Genomic DNA, 15,472 nt, shown 5'->3' with positions numbered 1-15,472 from the left:
ACTCTAGCCTTAGTGACAGAGCGAGACTCGTGTCTAAAAGAAAAAAAAAGAAAAAAAGAAAAATGTGAACATGGAGGGAAGGATGAGGTTTAGTAACATGGATTTCCATTCCCTAAAACCAATCCCACTACAGCCACTACTGAGTGCCCAACCTGCCAACAGCAGAGACCAACACTGAGCTCCCAATATGAAAAACAACCAGCTACCTAGTGCCAGGTTAATTACATAGGGGCATTACTTTGTTCTTACTGGAATATCCATTTACTGTGACATAGATTTGCTTTCTCTGCCTACAATGCTTCTGCCAAAATCAACATCTGTGAACTTATAGAATGCTTTGGCATTCCACATAGCATTGCTTCTGACAAAAGAAGCATTTCACAGCAAGTGAAGAACAGCAATAGGCTCAGGCTCATGGAATTCACTGGTCCTACCATTACCCTGAAGCAGCTGGCTTGAAAGAACAGTAGGATGACCTTTTGAAGACTTACTTATGCACTAGCTGGATGGTAACATGTTGCAGGGCATGGGTAATGTCCTTCAGGATGCAAGATGTGCTCTAAACTGGCAACCAACATATGGTACTGGGAGAAATCCCAAACCAGGATTTGTGGATCAGAGGGTAGAAATGAGAACAGATCTCCTCAATATAACACATAGTGTTTCTCTAGCAAAATTTTTGCTTCCTATCTCGGTAACTTTGTGCTCTGCTGATCTAGAGATATTAGAGTTTCCAAGAGTGAATTATTTCCACAGGAGACACAGCAGTGGCTTTACTGAACTGGCAATTAAGACTGTCCCTGGCTACTTGGGCTTCTCTCACCAGTGAATCAATACGCACTGAAGAGTATTATCAGACTCCCTGGGTGACCGATCCTGACTATCAAGGGGATAATGGGAACAACATGATATTTCCATATCCTGTGATTAAAATCAATAGCAAAACTACGACTAAATAAAGGAAGGACTGCTAATGGTCCAGACCAGGAACAAGTGGTCACTGAATTTTCACAAAGTTTAAAGATCTGTGTAACCGGCGGGATGTGGTGGCTCACGTCTGTAATCCCAGCACTTTGGGAGGCCTAAGCGGGCAGATCACGAGGTCAGGAGATCAAGACCATCCTGGCTAACACAGTGAAACCCCGTCTCTATTTAAAAATACAAAAAATTAGCCTGGCGTGGTGGCGGGTGCCTGTAGTCCCAGCTACTCGGGAGGCTGAGGCAGGAGAATGGTGTGAACCCGGGAGGTGGAGCTTGCAGTGAGCCAAGATGGCGCCACTGCACTCCAGCCTGGACAACAGAGCAAGACTCCGTCTCAAAAAAAAAAAGATCTGTGTAACTAGCATCCAGATTAAGAAATAGAACACTGGCCCGGCATGGTGGCTCACATCTGTAATCCCAGCACTTTGGGAGGCCGAGGTGGGTGGATCACCCGAGGTCAGGAGTTCAAGATCAGCCAGTCTGACCAACATGGTGAAAGCCTGTCTCTACTAAAAATACAAAATTAGCTGGGCATGGTGGCACATTCCTGTAATCCCAGCTACTTGGGAGGCTGAGGCAGGAGAATCATTTGAACCTGGGAGGCAGAGGTTGCAATAAGCTGAGATCACGCCACTGTACTCCAGCCTGGACAACAATAGTGAAATTCCGTCTCAAAAAAAAAAAAAAAGAAAAGAAAAGAAAATAAATAGAACACTGCTACCACCCCAGAAGTTCCTGTCATGCCCTTTGCCACTCATTAATCACCTTCAACCATTCTCCTGACTTCTAGCAGCATAGATAAGTTTGCCTTGTTTTTTAGAGACAGTGTCTCACTCTGTCACTCAGGCTGGAGGGCAGTGGCACAACTTTATTCTACTGTTGGTAGACATTCTGGTAGTTTCTGATTTGGGCCTATTGCAAATAATGCTGCTGTGAACATTCTCAGACATGTCTCTTGTTAACCATATATGCATATTTGTGTTGGGTATACACTTTACCTAGAATAGGAACTGCTGGGTCAGAGGGTTAAGCTTAAGTAAATACTGCTCATCCATTTTTCGAAAGCGTTTGTAACAATTTATATACCCACACTCAGGGGATAAGAGTTCCAGATGCTTCATATTATCATCAACCCTTGGTATTTTCTTTCTTTTCTTTTCTTTTTCTTTTCTTTTTTTTTTTTTTTTTTTTTTGAGACAGAGTTTTGCTCTTGTTGCCCAGGCTGGAGTGCAATGGCTCACTACAACCTCCGCCTCCCAGGTTCAAGCGATTCTCCTGCCTCAGCCTTCCAAGTAGCTTCCGAGATTACAGACGTGCGCCACCACACCTGGCTAATTTTGTATTTTTAGTAGAGATGGGGGTTTCACCATGTTGGTCAGGCTGGTCTCGAACTGCTGACCTCAAGTGATCCACCCACCTCGCCCTCACACCTGCCTTGGCCTCCTAAAGTGCTAGGATTTACAGGTGCGAGCCACTGCGCCCAGCCAACCCTTGGTATTTTCCATCTTCTGGTGCGTGTATAGTGGATCACGATGTGATTTGAATTTGAATTTCCCTGATGATTCATAGAGTTCAGTACATTTCTTCTTTTTTTTTTTTTTTTTTTGAGACAGAGTCTTGCTCTTTTGCCCAGGCTGGAGTGCCGTGGCGCAATCTCAGCTCACCACAACCTCCGCCTCCCAGGTTCAAGCGATTCTCCTGCCTCAGCCTACGAGTAGCTGAGATTACAGGCACCCACAACAATGCCCAGCTAGTTTTTGTATTTTTAGTAGAGACGGGGTTTCACCATGTTGGCCAGGCTGGTCTTGAATTCCTGACCTCAAGTGATCTGCCTACCTTGGCCTCCCAAAGTGCTGGGATTACAGGCGTGGGCCACCACACCCAGCCATATACGATTTTAAGCTATTCAGATATTTCGTTTTATAAAGTGCCTAGTTCATGTACTACCGCATCTCAGTGGTCTTTTTAAAGTCTGTTATAGGGCTGAGTGTGGTGGCTTACGCCTGTAATCCCAGCACTTTGGGAGGCCGAGGCGGGTAGATCACCTGAGGTCAGAGTTCAAGACCAGCCTGGCCAACATGGTGAAACCCCATCTCTACTAAAAATACAAAATATTAGCAGGCATGGTGGCAGGCGCCTGTAATCCCAGCTACTCAGCAGGCTGGGGCAGAAGAATCGCTTGAACTTGGGAGGCAGAGGTTGCAGTGAGCCGAGATCTCGCCATTGCACTCCAACCCGGGCAACAAGAGCAAAACTCCATCTCTAAATAACTAAATACATACAAATAAAGTCTGTTACTCATTTGGCTTTATTTTTGGCATACTTAACAAAAAATAACAGGGCATGGTGGCACATGCCTGTAATCCCAGCTACTGAGGCAAGAAAATCGCTGGAACCTGGGAGGCAAAGTTTGCAGCGAGCCAAGATTGTGCCACTGCACTCTAGCCTGGGTAACTCCATCTCAAAAAAAAAAAAAAAAAAAAAAACACTACTAAAAGAATGAAAAGGCAGGCCATAGAGTGACAGAAGTTATCTGCTTCTATATATATTACAACAAAGGACTTGATTCCAAATTATCTATACATGAAACTCTTACAATAAGAAAAAGATAGTGACCCAATACAAAAATAAGCAAACCAGTTGAACAGGCACTTCACACAAAAGAGGATATCCAAGTGACTGATAAGCATATAAAAAGATGCTCACAATGAACGTCTTCAGGGAAATAAATGCAAATTTAAACCACATACTTAGGTGATTTGAACCAAGGCAGTTCTGTCAACCTCTCGCTGTATTTACTAATATGTAAATTGGAAATATTAATGCTTATGCTCAGGAATTTACAGTCTGAAGAAGGAATAAATGACACAACTGAAAACTGATAATTATGTATGGAAACACAGAATTATATACTAAAAGTCCAGGGGTAGAGACATAGTGGCCATATCTTTTGCCCCTAAATCAAATCAAATCAAATCAAATCAAATCAAATCAAATCCCGGGCTCAAGCGGCCATCCCGCTCGGCCTCCCAAAGCACTGGGATGCCAGGCATGAGCCACCGCACCTGGCCAAAAAAAATGTTAAAGAAAGAACGAAATTGGTAACCACAGCGGCATCTCAAGGCAGGGAAACTAAAAGGCTGAAGCCAGGTGGAAAATTTACTTATCACTGTGCTTATAAATAAAATATTTACATTTAAAAACGAACAAAGTCTGCGCGGTCCTAGGTGAACCTGGCCGAGGCTTCTGCGTCGAGGATGGCGCGGGTCAGCTGAGGCCAAGAACGCAGGCACTGCCCTACCGCTCTCCAGATCACAGCTCCGCCTCTGCGAGGCCCCGGGGAAATGGGCATCCCCGCTCCAGTGACAGAAGGACAAAGATGGAGCCCGGTGGCTGGGTGTTCCACCCAAGATCACAAGCGAGCTCAGGGTCCTCCCCTTGACCGCCCCAGGGTGGGCATTTTTAAAAGCAGAGGAAGGGAGGGAACACACTCTTTGGTGCTGTGGCCACCTTGCCTCGCCCACGGCGGGCGCTCACAGGCTTTGGGGGCCCCGCCCGGGCCGCAGAGGGGAGAGGCCGCCCCATGCCCCGCCCCGCCAAATTTAAGAGCCTTCGCCGAACGCCGGGAGGTTCCCAGACCACCGGTCTTGCTCCCGACCTTTTGCAGAATCTTCTCACTCCTCCCGAGCTCCCTTCCTTGCGCCCGTCCCGGCAAGAGACGCGTCATGCCCAGCTCCAGGACGCGAGGCAGCCCGCCGCCCGCTCCCTCGGGCGCTCGGGTCCGGCCGCCTCGCTCGGGCCGCTCTCCGGCGCCTAGGTTCCCCACCGGCCCGAACACGCCCCGCGCTCCCGGACGCTTCGAGTCCCCCTTCTCTGTCGAGGCCATCCTGGCGAGGCCCGAGCCCCGCGCGCCAGCGGCCTCCCAGCCGTCGGGCTCCGCCTGCGCCCACCCTGCCTTCTGGACCGCTCCTTTCCTGTGCGCCGGCCCGGGCCTGCCCTGGGCGTGTCCGGCATCGTGGCTGCCAGCCTACCTGAGCGTGGGTCTCTACCCTGTGCCAGGGCCGCGCGTGGCTACCGTCTGCGGCCCGCGGGGCTTCAGCGTCACAGGTACTGCGCGCCCCGCGCCCGCATGCGGGGGACTGGGAGGGGGCTGGAGAGCCTAGGCCGCCACCTCCGGCGGAGGTGCAGGAGAGGGCACTGAGTCTGAGAATCACACACGGCTGGAGTGGGAAGGGGCTTTGCCACCGCTGACCTTGCAGTTGAAGCCGAGGACCGCGACAGTCTGCCGAGAAAGCCTCCGGCGCGAGGCTTGCCCGGCAAGCTGCTGAGGTGGGAGAGGGTGGGTGTGAGGGCGGCGCAGCGCCTGAATGCGGTGGGCAGTAGGCAAGCGGTGGGGCTGCAGGGGGACCCAGCCCTGCTCCCTGTCTCCGCGTCCCTTGACTTCCTCGCACACCCCAGGGTAGCGCTTGGTGGCAGACACGCTTCCCAAAGCTGCTCTCGACCCGAACCGATGGCCCTGTTTTTTTGTTGGGGGGGAGAAGTGGACGCTCCGGGCTTTGCTGTTGAGTGAGGAGCTGTTAGGAGCTGGTCAAGGCTCACGCACCGCTACTGCCTCCACTGCTCACGTCTGTGAACTTGGGCTCCACACTTCTCCGCTCTGAGCCTGCGTGCCTGCAATGCTCTTAAGTGGTGCTTAAGGGCCAGGCACTTAAATCTCATGAGAAAGTAACTGTAAGACCGGGCGTGGTGGCTCACGCCTGTAATTTCAGCACTTTGGGAGACCAAGGCGGATGGATCACCTGAAGTCAGGAGTTCAAGACCAGCCTGGCCAACATGGTGAAACCCGGTCTCAACTAAAAACACAAAAAAATTAGCAGGGCGTGGTGGCGCACGCATGTAATCCCAGCTACTCAGGAGGCTGAGTCAGGAGAATCACTTGAACCCAGGAGGCAGAGGTCGCATTCAGCCGAGATTGCCCCACTGCACTCCAGCCTGGGCGACAGAGTGAGACTCCCTCTCAAACAAACACAAAAAAGTAACTATAGAGGGAATTTTGCCCTCTAGCATTAAACATCCACCTACACATGCTTTTGCATTTTTGGTTGCCAGGTTCATGTTTCCCCATGTCCCCACGAAGAAAACAGGAGCAAAGTTAGTCCAAGACTTGTCAACCCATACTAACATAGTTGTAACACAATCTTGCCGGGTTCCTACTCTAGGGCACTCACCCCAGTCCAGCATTTATTTCCTCAACCCATTTCAGCAGTGCATTAACCCCTGGACTCCCAGCCCCATCCAAATTCAACATCACTGGATCTGGCAGCCGTGCCCATCACTCCAAGTCACCTTTCTCTGAGCTCTTCACACACCTGAAGTCTGAATTATAGTTTATTACTTCATGTTACAGTTGTCTCATTTTCAAGTTTTTGTGTGTGTGTGTTTTGTTTTAGAGGAGTCTCGCTATGTCTCTCAGACTGGAGTGCAGTGGCGCTCTCTCTGCTCACTACAGCCTCCTCCTGGGCTCAAGTGATTCTCTTGCCTTAGCTCCAGAGTGGCTGGAATTACAGGCGCCTACCACCACGACCGGCTAATTTTTGTATTTTTAGTAGAGATGGGGTTTCCCCATGTTGGGCAGGCTGGTTTTGACTCCTGACCGCAAATGATCTGCCCGCCTTAGCTTCCCAAAGTGCTGGGATTACAGGCATGAGCCACTGCACCCGGCCTCAAGTTAGTTTTTGCATGGGTATTACACCCACACGGTCCAAATGTCAAAATTTGTACTAAGATATATGGAGAGGACTTTCCTCTTTTGCCTGTCACCTAGCCACCTACTTCTTGAGATATTTTATGCATATTTATTACCTGAATACAGATATGCACACACGTCTATTCTTTCCTTCATTTCCCCAAACTCACCATACACTATGCTCTGTACCTTACTCTAGTCACTCAACCATGTATCTTGGAGATTTTTCCAATCCATAAAGAGCTTCTTTTACATCTACAGAGTAGCCCATTGAAGGAATATATCATAATTTATTTAATCAGGTCCCATTGATGTTTTCTGTCACTGCTGTTATATACAGCACAGCAATGAATAACCTTGCACATAGGCTATTCTAGTATAGTTTGGTTTGTTGGGCTTGCTGTAGTTTTGCCAGATTGCCTTCCACAGAGCTTGCACCTGCTCTGCACTCCCGGAGTTCAAAACCAACTGTGTGTGAGAGTGCTCCCTTTTCCTTCACTCTCACCTACATGATGTGTTATCCATCTTAGTTTATCCAACCTGACAGAAGGAAAACAGTATCACTGTGTTAGTTCAATTTGCATTTCTGTAATAAGTGAGATGGAGAATATTTTCATGTTTAAGGGCTATTGTATTTCTTTTTCTTTTTCTTTTTTTTTTCAGATGGAGCCTCACTTTGTTGCCCAGGCTGGAGTGCAGTGGCCCGATTTCGGCTCACTGCAAGCTCCACCTCCCAGGCTCATGCCATTCTCCTGCCTCAGCCTCCTGAGTAACTGGGACTACAGGCGCCTGCCACCACAGCCGGCTAATTTTTTGTATTTTTAGTGGAGATGGGTTTTCACCATGTTAGCCAGGATAGTCTCCATCTCCTGACCTCGTGATCCACCCGCCTTGGCCTCCCAAAGTGCTGGGATTACAGACGTGAGCCACCGCGCCCGGCCTTTTTTTTTTTTTTTTTTTGAAACGGAGTCTCGCTCTGTCACCCAGGCTAGAATGCAGTGGTGCAATCTCAGCTCACTGCAACCTCCGCCTCCCAGGTTCAAGTGATTCTCCTGCCTCAGCCTCCCAAGTACCTGGGATTACAGGCACATGTCACCACGCCTGGCCAATTTTTTGTATTTTTAGTAGAGACAAGGTTTCACCATGTTAGCCAGGATGGTTTTGATCTCCTGACCTTGTGATGTATTTCTTTTTCTGTGAACTATCTGTTCTTGTATTTTGTCCATATGTGTAGTTGGTTATTTAAAACAATCTATTTGTAGATGCTCTTTTCTACTGAGGAAATTAACCCTGGCCGGGTGCAGGGTTACCCCTGTAACCCCAGCACTTTGGGAGGCTGAGGCGGGTAGATCACTTGAACTCAGGAGTTGAGACCAGCCTGGGCAACATGGCAAAGCCCCGTCTCTACTAAAAACACAAAAATTAGCTGGGCATGGTGGTGTGCACCTTGGTGGGGGCTGAAGTGGGAGGATTGCTTGTGCCTGGGAGGCAGAGGTTGCAGTGAGCCCAGGTCAAGCCACTGCAATCCAGCCCGGGCGACAGAACAAGACCCTATCTCAAAAAATTAAAAAAGAAATTAGCCCTTTAACTGTAATGAACTACACACTTTTTTCTATTTATTGGCCTTTGACTTTGATTATGGTGGTATTCTTTTGTTACATAGAAAAAATTTTAATTTTTATATGTTTGATGTAGTTTTATAAATCAGTTCTTTTATTTCTTTTTTGAGACAGGTTCTCTGTCACTCAGGCTGGAGTGCAATCATGGCTTACCACAGCCTCAACCTTCCAGGCTTAAGCACTCCTCCTTAGCCTCCTGAGTAGCAGGGGCCACAGGCATGCGCTACCATACTCGACTAATTTAAAACATTTTTTTTTGTAGAGGTGGAATCTCACAATGTTACCCAGGTTGATCTTGAACTCCTGGGCTCAAGCGATCCTCCCACCTCAGCCTCCCAAACTGCTGGGATTACAGGCATGAGCCACTGTGCCTGGCCCCAGGTCTCATATGATACTTGGAAAGAACTTCCTCACCGTGAAGTCATAAAATAACTTCCCCTGTTTTTTTCTAAATTTTGTGGGTTTACCTTTTACATTTAAAGATTTCCTCCATTTGGATTTTTTTTAGTGCAAGGTATTGGATATGGATCCAGCTTAATTTTTCCCATATCTGGAAATAATCCCTCTCTTCCCCACTGGATTATCACTTCTGTTTTAATTTTTATAATAACCATAGACTTTCGTCTTGCTCTGTGCCTGGCACACTGCTAAGCACCCTGTAAGCAAACAGCGCATATGTTTTTGTTGTTGTTGTTGTGGTAGTTGCTGTTGTTGAGACAGGGTCTTGCTCTATTGGCAAGGAGTGATCTCGGCTTGGCTCACTACAACCTCTGCCCCCCGGGCTCAAGTGATCCTCCTGCTTCAGTCTCCCAAGTAGCTGGTCTGCAGTTGTGCACCACCACACCCGACTAATTTTTGTATTTGCTTGTAGAGATAGGGTTTTGCCATGCTGCCCAGGGTGGTCTCCAACTCCTGGGCTCAAGTGATGGGCCCATCTCAGCCTCTCAAAGTGCTGGTATTACAGGCATGAGCCACTGTGCCTAGACAGCACCATGTTAAAATCTGGACATCTCTGGAAGTAGGGATTAATTATCACCATTTTACATATGAGGAAATCAAGGCTCACAGAAGTACATTGACTTGCCCAAGGTCCTCTGGCTGGTAATTGGTGGTAAAGCTGGGATTCCAACTAGAGGCTTTTTTTTTTCAGACAGAGTCTGACTCTATCGCCTAGGCTGGAGTACAGTGGCACAATCTTGGCTCACTGCAACCTCCGCCTTCCAGGTTCAAGCCATTCTCCTCCCTCAGCCTCCCGAGTAGCTGGGATTACAGGTGCCCACCACCACACCTGGCTAATTTTTGTATTTTTAGTAGAGCAGGGTTTTGCCAAGCTGACTAGGCTGGTCTTGAACTCCTGACCTCAGGCTATCCACCCACCTCAGCCTCCCGAAGTACTGGGATTACAGGTATGAGCCACCATGCCTGGCCTCAACTAGAACTCTTAAGGAATACACAATACAGCCTACTTTCTTCCCCAAAGGTCAACTTCTGATTCTGAAACAAGGCTGACTAGGTACACCAGGCTGTATGTCTGATGGGCTTTTCCTGATCTTTTGGTCTACCTTGGCAGGCACAGAGTAAGCCTAGTGGGCCCAGTGGTTGGAGTCCTAAGCAGCCAGGACCCCAGACACACTCCCTTTGTTGGGGCAGTCTGTCTGCCAGCCCTGACTCCCCAAGGCCAGTGGGGGCTGAATGGCCTTAGCATTATGCTTGCCATTCTTCTGCCTGGAATACTGTCCTCCCAGATAGCCCAATGACTCACTCCCTCTTTCCCATCAAGATTTGACTTAGGAACTGCTCCTGGTTGATGCATCTCCACTGGCCCACAGCTTGGTCTCATCTATTCCCATGGCTTAAAATACCATCTATATAAGCTGATGACTCCCAATTTTTTTTTTTTTTAATTGAGACAGAGTCTTGCACTGTCGCCCAGGCTGGAGTGGAGTGGGCTCTATCTTGGCTCACTGCAACCTCTGCTTCCCGGACTCAAGCATTCTCCTGCCTCAGCCTCCTGAGTAGCTGGGATTACAGGCACGTGCCACCACGCCCAGCTAATTTTTGTACTTTTAGTAGACAGGGTTTCACCATGTTGGCCAGGCTGGTCTCTAACTCCTGATCTCAAGCGATCCGCCTACTTCAGCCTCCCAAAGTGCTGGAATTACAGGCATGAGCCACTGTGCTCAGCGATGACTCCCAAATTTGTATCCTCAGCTCAACCCTCTCTTCTGACTTGTATCTCTTCTGACCTTACTTCTAAGACGTAAGCTCCATAACGACAGAGATTTTCTGTTTTGTCCTGAAACCATGCATGACACACAGTAGACGTTCAAAAAGTGTATTTGTTCAATGAATTAAAAGGGTGAAACCCTGGGGAACTCTTCTCTGCCCATTCTATGGTGTTGCCAGAAGCAGTCAAGGAAAGGAGAGGAAGGCAAAGAGAAGGGAGGTTTGGCAACTCCTATTAGGGGCCAGAAGTGAAGCCACTTGGCTAGACAGTAGTGGTGGCAGACAGAGTCTCATTGCATTCTCCCTTCTTTCCCATTTATTTGTTTGCTGTTATTTCTGGACAGTCTCTTTCCACTGTCTTCTTGCACTGTTACCTGGCCAAGGGGAAGGCAAGGTAGTAGAGCTGTGTATGCCTTCTCATTTTGCCAAGGTGGGAGTGCCGGGGGCTTCTGGCTAACCTCCCCTGCTGCTGGATAATCTCTCCTGCTGCTGGATAACCTCCCCTGCTGCTGGTTGCTCTTTAGGGTTGGAGCTGGCTCATTGCTCAGGACTCTGGACCTTCCCAGACTGGGCCCCAACGGAGGACCTAAGGGACACTGAGAGACAACAAAAGAGAGTCCGAACTATGTTTAACTTGGAGCAGCTGGAAGAGTTGGAGAAAGTGTTTGCAAAACAGCACAATCTGGTGGGGAAGAAGAGAGCCCAGCTGGCAGCTCGGCTCAAACTTACAGAGAACCAGGTGGGAGTACGGACTCCTGTTGGGCCTGGGCTGCACCTGGGGACAAACACTACCTCGGCAAGGCCCTAAACGGAGGGTGGGAGGAAGACATGGACCCTCTTCCCTGTGCCAGGCTGTTGAGGGGACAGGCCCTGACTTTTTGCACGCTCAATATAATGAAAAGAAGTCCCATTTGAAGTCACATTATGTGAACAGATTGGAATGTTAACTTAGATTATTAGTCTAAAAACTGATAATAAAGGATTTTCATGCTAAATAAGGACCTGCTAGTAAAATTAAGTAGATGTGGCCAGGTGTGGTGGCTCACGCCTGTAATCCCAGCACTTTGGGAAGCCGAGGTGGGCAGATCACAAGGTCAGGAGTTCAAGACCAGCCCAGCCAACATAGTGAAACCCCATCTCTACTAAAAATACAAAAATTAGCTGGGTGCCTATAATCCCAGCTACTTAGGAGGCCAAGGCAGGAGAATCGCTTGAGCCCAGGAGGCAGAGGCTGCAGTGAGCGGAGATCACACCACTGCACTCCAGCCTGGGCAACAGTGCGAGACTCCGTCTCAAAAAGCAGCAACAACAACAAAAAAAAAAAAAAAAAAAAAAAAAAAAAAAGAAAGAAAAAAGAAAAAAATTAAGTAGATATTGAAGAGAGTCAATATAATCAATGTTTCTTTCACCCCTATATTCCTCTCCAGCTATTATGTCAATTCTCTGTTCCTTTCACAGGCAAACTTCTCAAGAACTTGCCATGTTCACTTTGTCAGTGTCCTCACCTCCCACTCCTTCACACATTCCAACATGACTTTTCCCTACCATGCCATCAAAACTTCTCAGCAAGGTCTCTAATAACCTCCATGTTGCCAGAACCAACAATATGACACTTTACTTTCTTCAACTCAGTCCACCACTCAGCAGCTCTTAGTACTGGACAGTCAGCCACCCCATCCCTTATTGAAACATGTTCCTCATAGCCTCCAGACACCATGCTGTCTGGTTTTCCTCCCAGCGCTGTCTCCTTGGCAGGCTACCCTTCCCTTGGGGACCTCGAAATCTCTTCCCAGCTGGTCTCATCTATTCCCATGGCTTAAAATGCCATCTATAAGCCAATGACTCCCAAATTTGTATCCTCAGCACAACCATCTTGTCTGACTTATATCTCTAACTACCTTCTTGGTGATTCCACTTAGATGTCTCATGGGCACGTATCTGAAACCCAAGTCTAAACCTCAATTCCTGACTTTTTTCTTGCCCAAATGTGTTCCTTTCCCATACATGCCTCCACCATCCACCTGGTTACTCAAAAACCCCATCATCCTAGATTGCTCCTTCTCCCCCGCTTCCAACCATCATTGAGCCTTGTCATCTCTACCTCCAAAATACAGCTAGAGTTGCTTCACTTCTCTCCGTCACCCCTAATGTACGCCCCAGGTCCCCCGGGGCTGTGGCAGTGGCCTCTCTCCTGTCTCCCTGCTTCTGCTGCCATCCATGCTTCACACAGCAGCCAGGTGCACAGTGCACTTCGGATGTAAATAGGATTACGTGGGCCCACGTAAAAGCCTCACGGGTGACACTCCTTATCTATATGGCCTTCCAGGTCCTGGGTGATCTGGCAGCCGCTGACCTCTCCCATTTCCCTCCCTTGACTTTCTCCTCTCACTCTCATCCATGCTCTCCTCCTTCCTGGTCCTCAAACACTCCAAGCTTGGTTCCATTTCAGAGCCTTCCTACAGGTTGTTCCCTGCCCTGTGGGCCTGCTCTTCTCTGTCGCCATCAGGTGGGCCTCTCTCTCTTTGAGCCTCAGCTTTAGTGCTGGTTCCTCAAGGAGGCCTCCTCTACCCAAAGCCCTGTTTGTATCCCGTTTTGTGTTTACATAGCTCTGTTTGTTTACATGTTTCTTGCCAGTGTTTCTTCACTAGCTCCTGAGCTCCACGAGGGTAGGCAGCTTGCCTCTGTTGCTCGCCACTGTATCAGCATCACCTAGGATGGTGCTTAGCACATCCTGGAAGCTCAGTAAATACTCGAATGAATGAATGGTGTCTGGAATTATAGAAAGGGGTGTTTTGGAGGACGTGCCTCCCTGAGAAGGAAGAGCAAATATTGGCCAGGCAGAGAGGGGTGTTCACTCCAGGAATTGGGAAGCAGTGGGACCTGCTGGTCACATTCTGATCTCTGCCCACTGTCTCCAATTATAGGTGAGAGTCTGGTTCCAGAACCGCAGGGTCAAGTATCAGAAGCAGCAAAAGCTGAGGGCAGCGGTTACATCTGCCGAGGCTGCCTCCCTGGATGAGCCTTCCAGCAGCTCCAACGCCAGTATCCAGAGTGATGATGCCGAGTCAGGAGTAGACGGCTGAGGACTGGGACAGAGGCCCTAGCCAGGCTGCCTGGGCTAGTTCCTGGGGGTACCCACTGGAGCTCCCTGCCTCACACTTCAACAAAAAGCCTCCTCAACCAGAGGAATCTGAGCTGTCAAGCAGGGACCCCCTTTTCTATACTGATTCCTGGAAACTGGAATAATGTAATAATTGGAGGCACAGATTCTTGCCTTCAACTATGTCCTTGGCCAACCTATGGAACTTCCGAGCCTTTTATCTTTATATGTATAATGGGTGCATTCATAACTTAGACCACCCAGGGGTGAGAAGATGTCTGTAAAGCAATAATGTGCCAGGCACAGTGTGAAGTGTGTGGTTACTGTCAAGGCTTGTAAGCCCCTGAGTAGAAAAGACCAAATGGAAAAAAAAAAACAGTTTTTCTTTTGCTTTCACCCCACAACAATCAACACAGAACACTTCTGTGACCAAACATATAGGGGTGTACCCCACATTCCAACCTCTAATTCAGTAAATTCTGACATGATCTACCTGCAGGTAGTGTCTGACCCCACAGATTGAGGGCTCATTTCACAAGGCGGCCCCTCCATTTTTTTTTTTTTTTTTTTTTTTGAGACAGAGTGCAGTAGTGCGATCTTGGTTCACCACAACCTCTGCCTCCCGGGTTCAAGTGATTCTCCTGCCTCCGCATCTAGGCGCACACCACCACGCTTGGCTAATTTTTATATTTTTAGTAGAGACGGGGTTTCACCATATGGTCAGGCTGGTCTTGAACTCCTGACCTTGTGATCCACCCACCTCAGCCTCCCAAAGTGCTGGGATTACATGCGTGAGCCACCACCCAGCCCAACCCTGCCCTTTTTGTTTTTTATGGAGTCTTAAGGTCTATCAGTCATCAGTCAACTCATTAGCATATGAAAAAACATCACTTCAGAGATTCTAGGGATTTTAGGAGTTCTATGCCAGGAAATCGAGATGAAGACCAAATATATATTTCATAATATCACAGCTCCTCTCACCTGGGGGAGTGATACCTGTACCAGCAATTAATATTTTCCTGGCCTGGCTGTGGAGAAGGAGCCTCTTTGAATAAGCATCTGGGCATAGAAGACTCTTTCCCCATCAGAAGGAGTTGAGAGCAAAGAGGAGAAGGTAAAACTGTTTAGCCCACTTCACAAAGTTTCCCAACGTTTTCTTGTTTTGTCTGAACTGTTACCATTCTCAGAAGCAGCTCAGGCCCAGCAGCCAAGACAAGGTCTCCCTCGGTCACCCAGGCTGGAGTGCAGTGGTGCAATTATAGCTCACAGCAGCCTCAACCTCCTGGGCTCAAGTGATCCTCCCACCTTAGCCTCCTGAGCAGCTGGGTCTACAGGCACGTGACACCACGCCTGGCTAATTTTTAAACATTTTTGTAGAGACAACGTCCCTTTGTTGTCCAGGCTGGTCTTGAACTCCAGGCTTCAATTGGTTCTCCTGCCTTGGCCTCGCAAAGCCCCATCTTTTTATAGAAGTATTTGTGTATGCCAAGGCTGGCATTTTGTCATAAACTCTGCTGTGTTTTCACAGGACAGTTATAATTTCCCCCTTTCATGACTCTGACTCCTGGATCCTTTTTCTTCTCAAGAATGTGCTCAATTTCTCTGAAAGAAACCTGCTGCCAGGATTTTCAGAGCTGATTTCCGTAGCACAGACCATTCAGATTCCAGAATGGCTGTTGGGGACTGAGCTGAGGGGTGGAAGGAAGCCTGCCCTGCTACCTGGTGGTGAGTGAGGACACGGCCCCCAGCTGCTCTTGGGGTAGGTTTGCCCCCAAGTCCGTGGACTATTCGCTCCCTGAC

The 15,472-nt window shown here is 48.5% G+C and overlaps 1 protein-coding gene across 1 annotated transcript; it reads left to right on the top strand.

Moving 5' to 3' along the window:
* Positions 1-4,303: 4,303 nt before the first annotated feature.
* Positions 4,304-14,100, top strand: NOTO (notochord homeobox). The gene is made up of 3 exons (XM_017876457.1): positions 4,304-5,088; positions 11,097-11,311; positions 13,497-14,100. The coding sequence occupies exons 1-3, from the start codon at positions 4,326-4,328 to the stop codon at positions 13,653-13,655; spliced, it is 1,137 nt and encodes a 378-aa protein (XP_017731946.1). The 5' UTR covers positions 4,304-4,325; the 3' UTR covers positions 13,656-14,100.
* Positions 14,101-15,472: the final 1,372 nt, after the last annotated feature.

The sequence above is a fragment of the Rhinopithecus bieti genome, unplaced genomic scaffold (genome assembly GCF_001698545.2).
Source record: "Rhinopithecus bieti isolate Rb0 unplaced genomic scaffold, ASM169854v2 scaffold_1058, whole genome shotgun sequence".
Classification (NCBI taxonomy): domain Eukaryota; kingdom Metazoa; phylum Chordata; class Mammalia; order Primates; family Cercopithecidae; genus Rhinopithecus; species Rhinopithecus bieti.
Note: the sequence above shows the minus strand (reverse complement) of the source record. Positions and strands in the feature narration are given on the sequence as shown.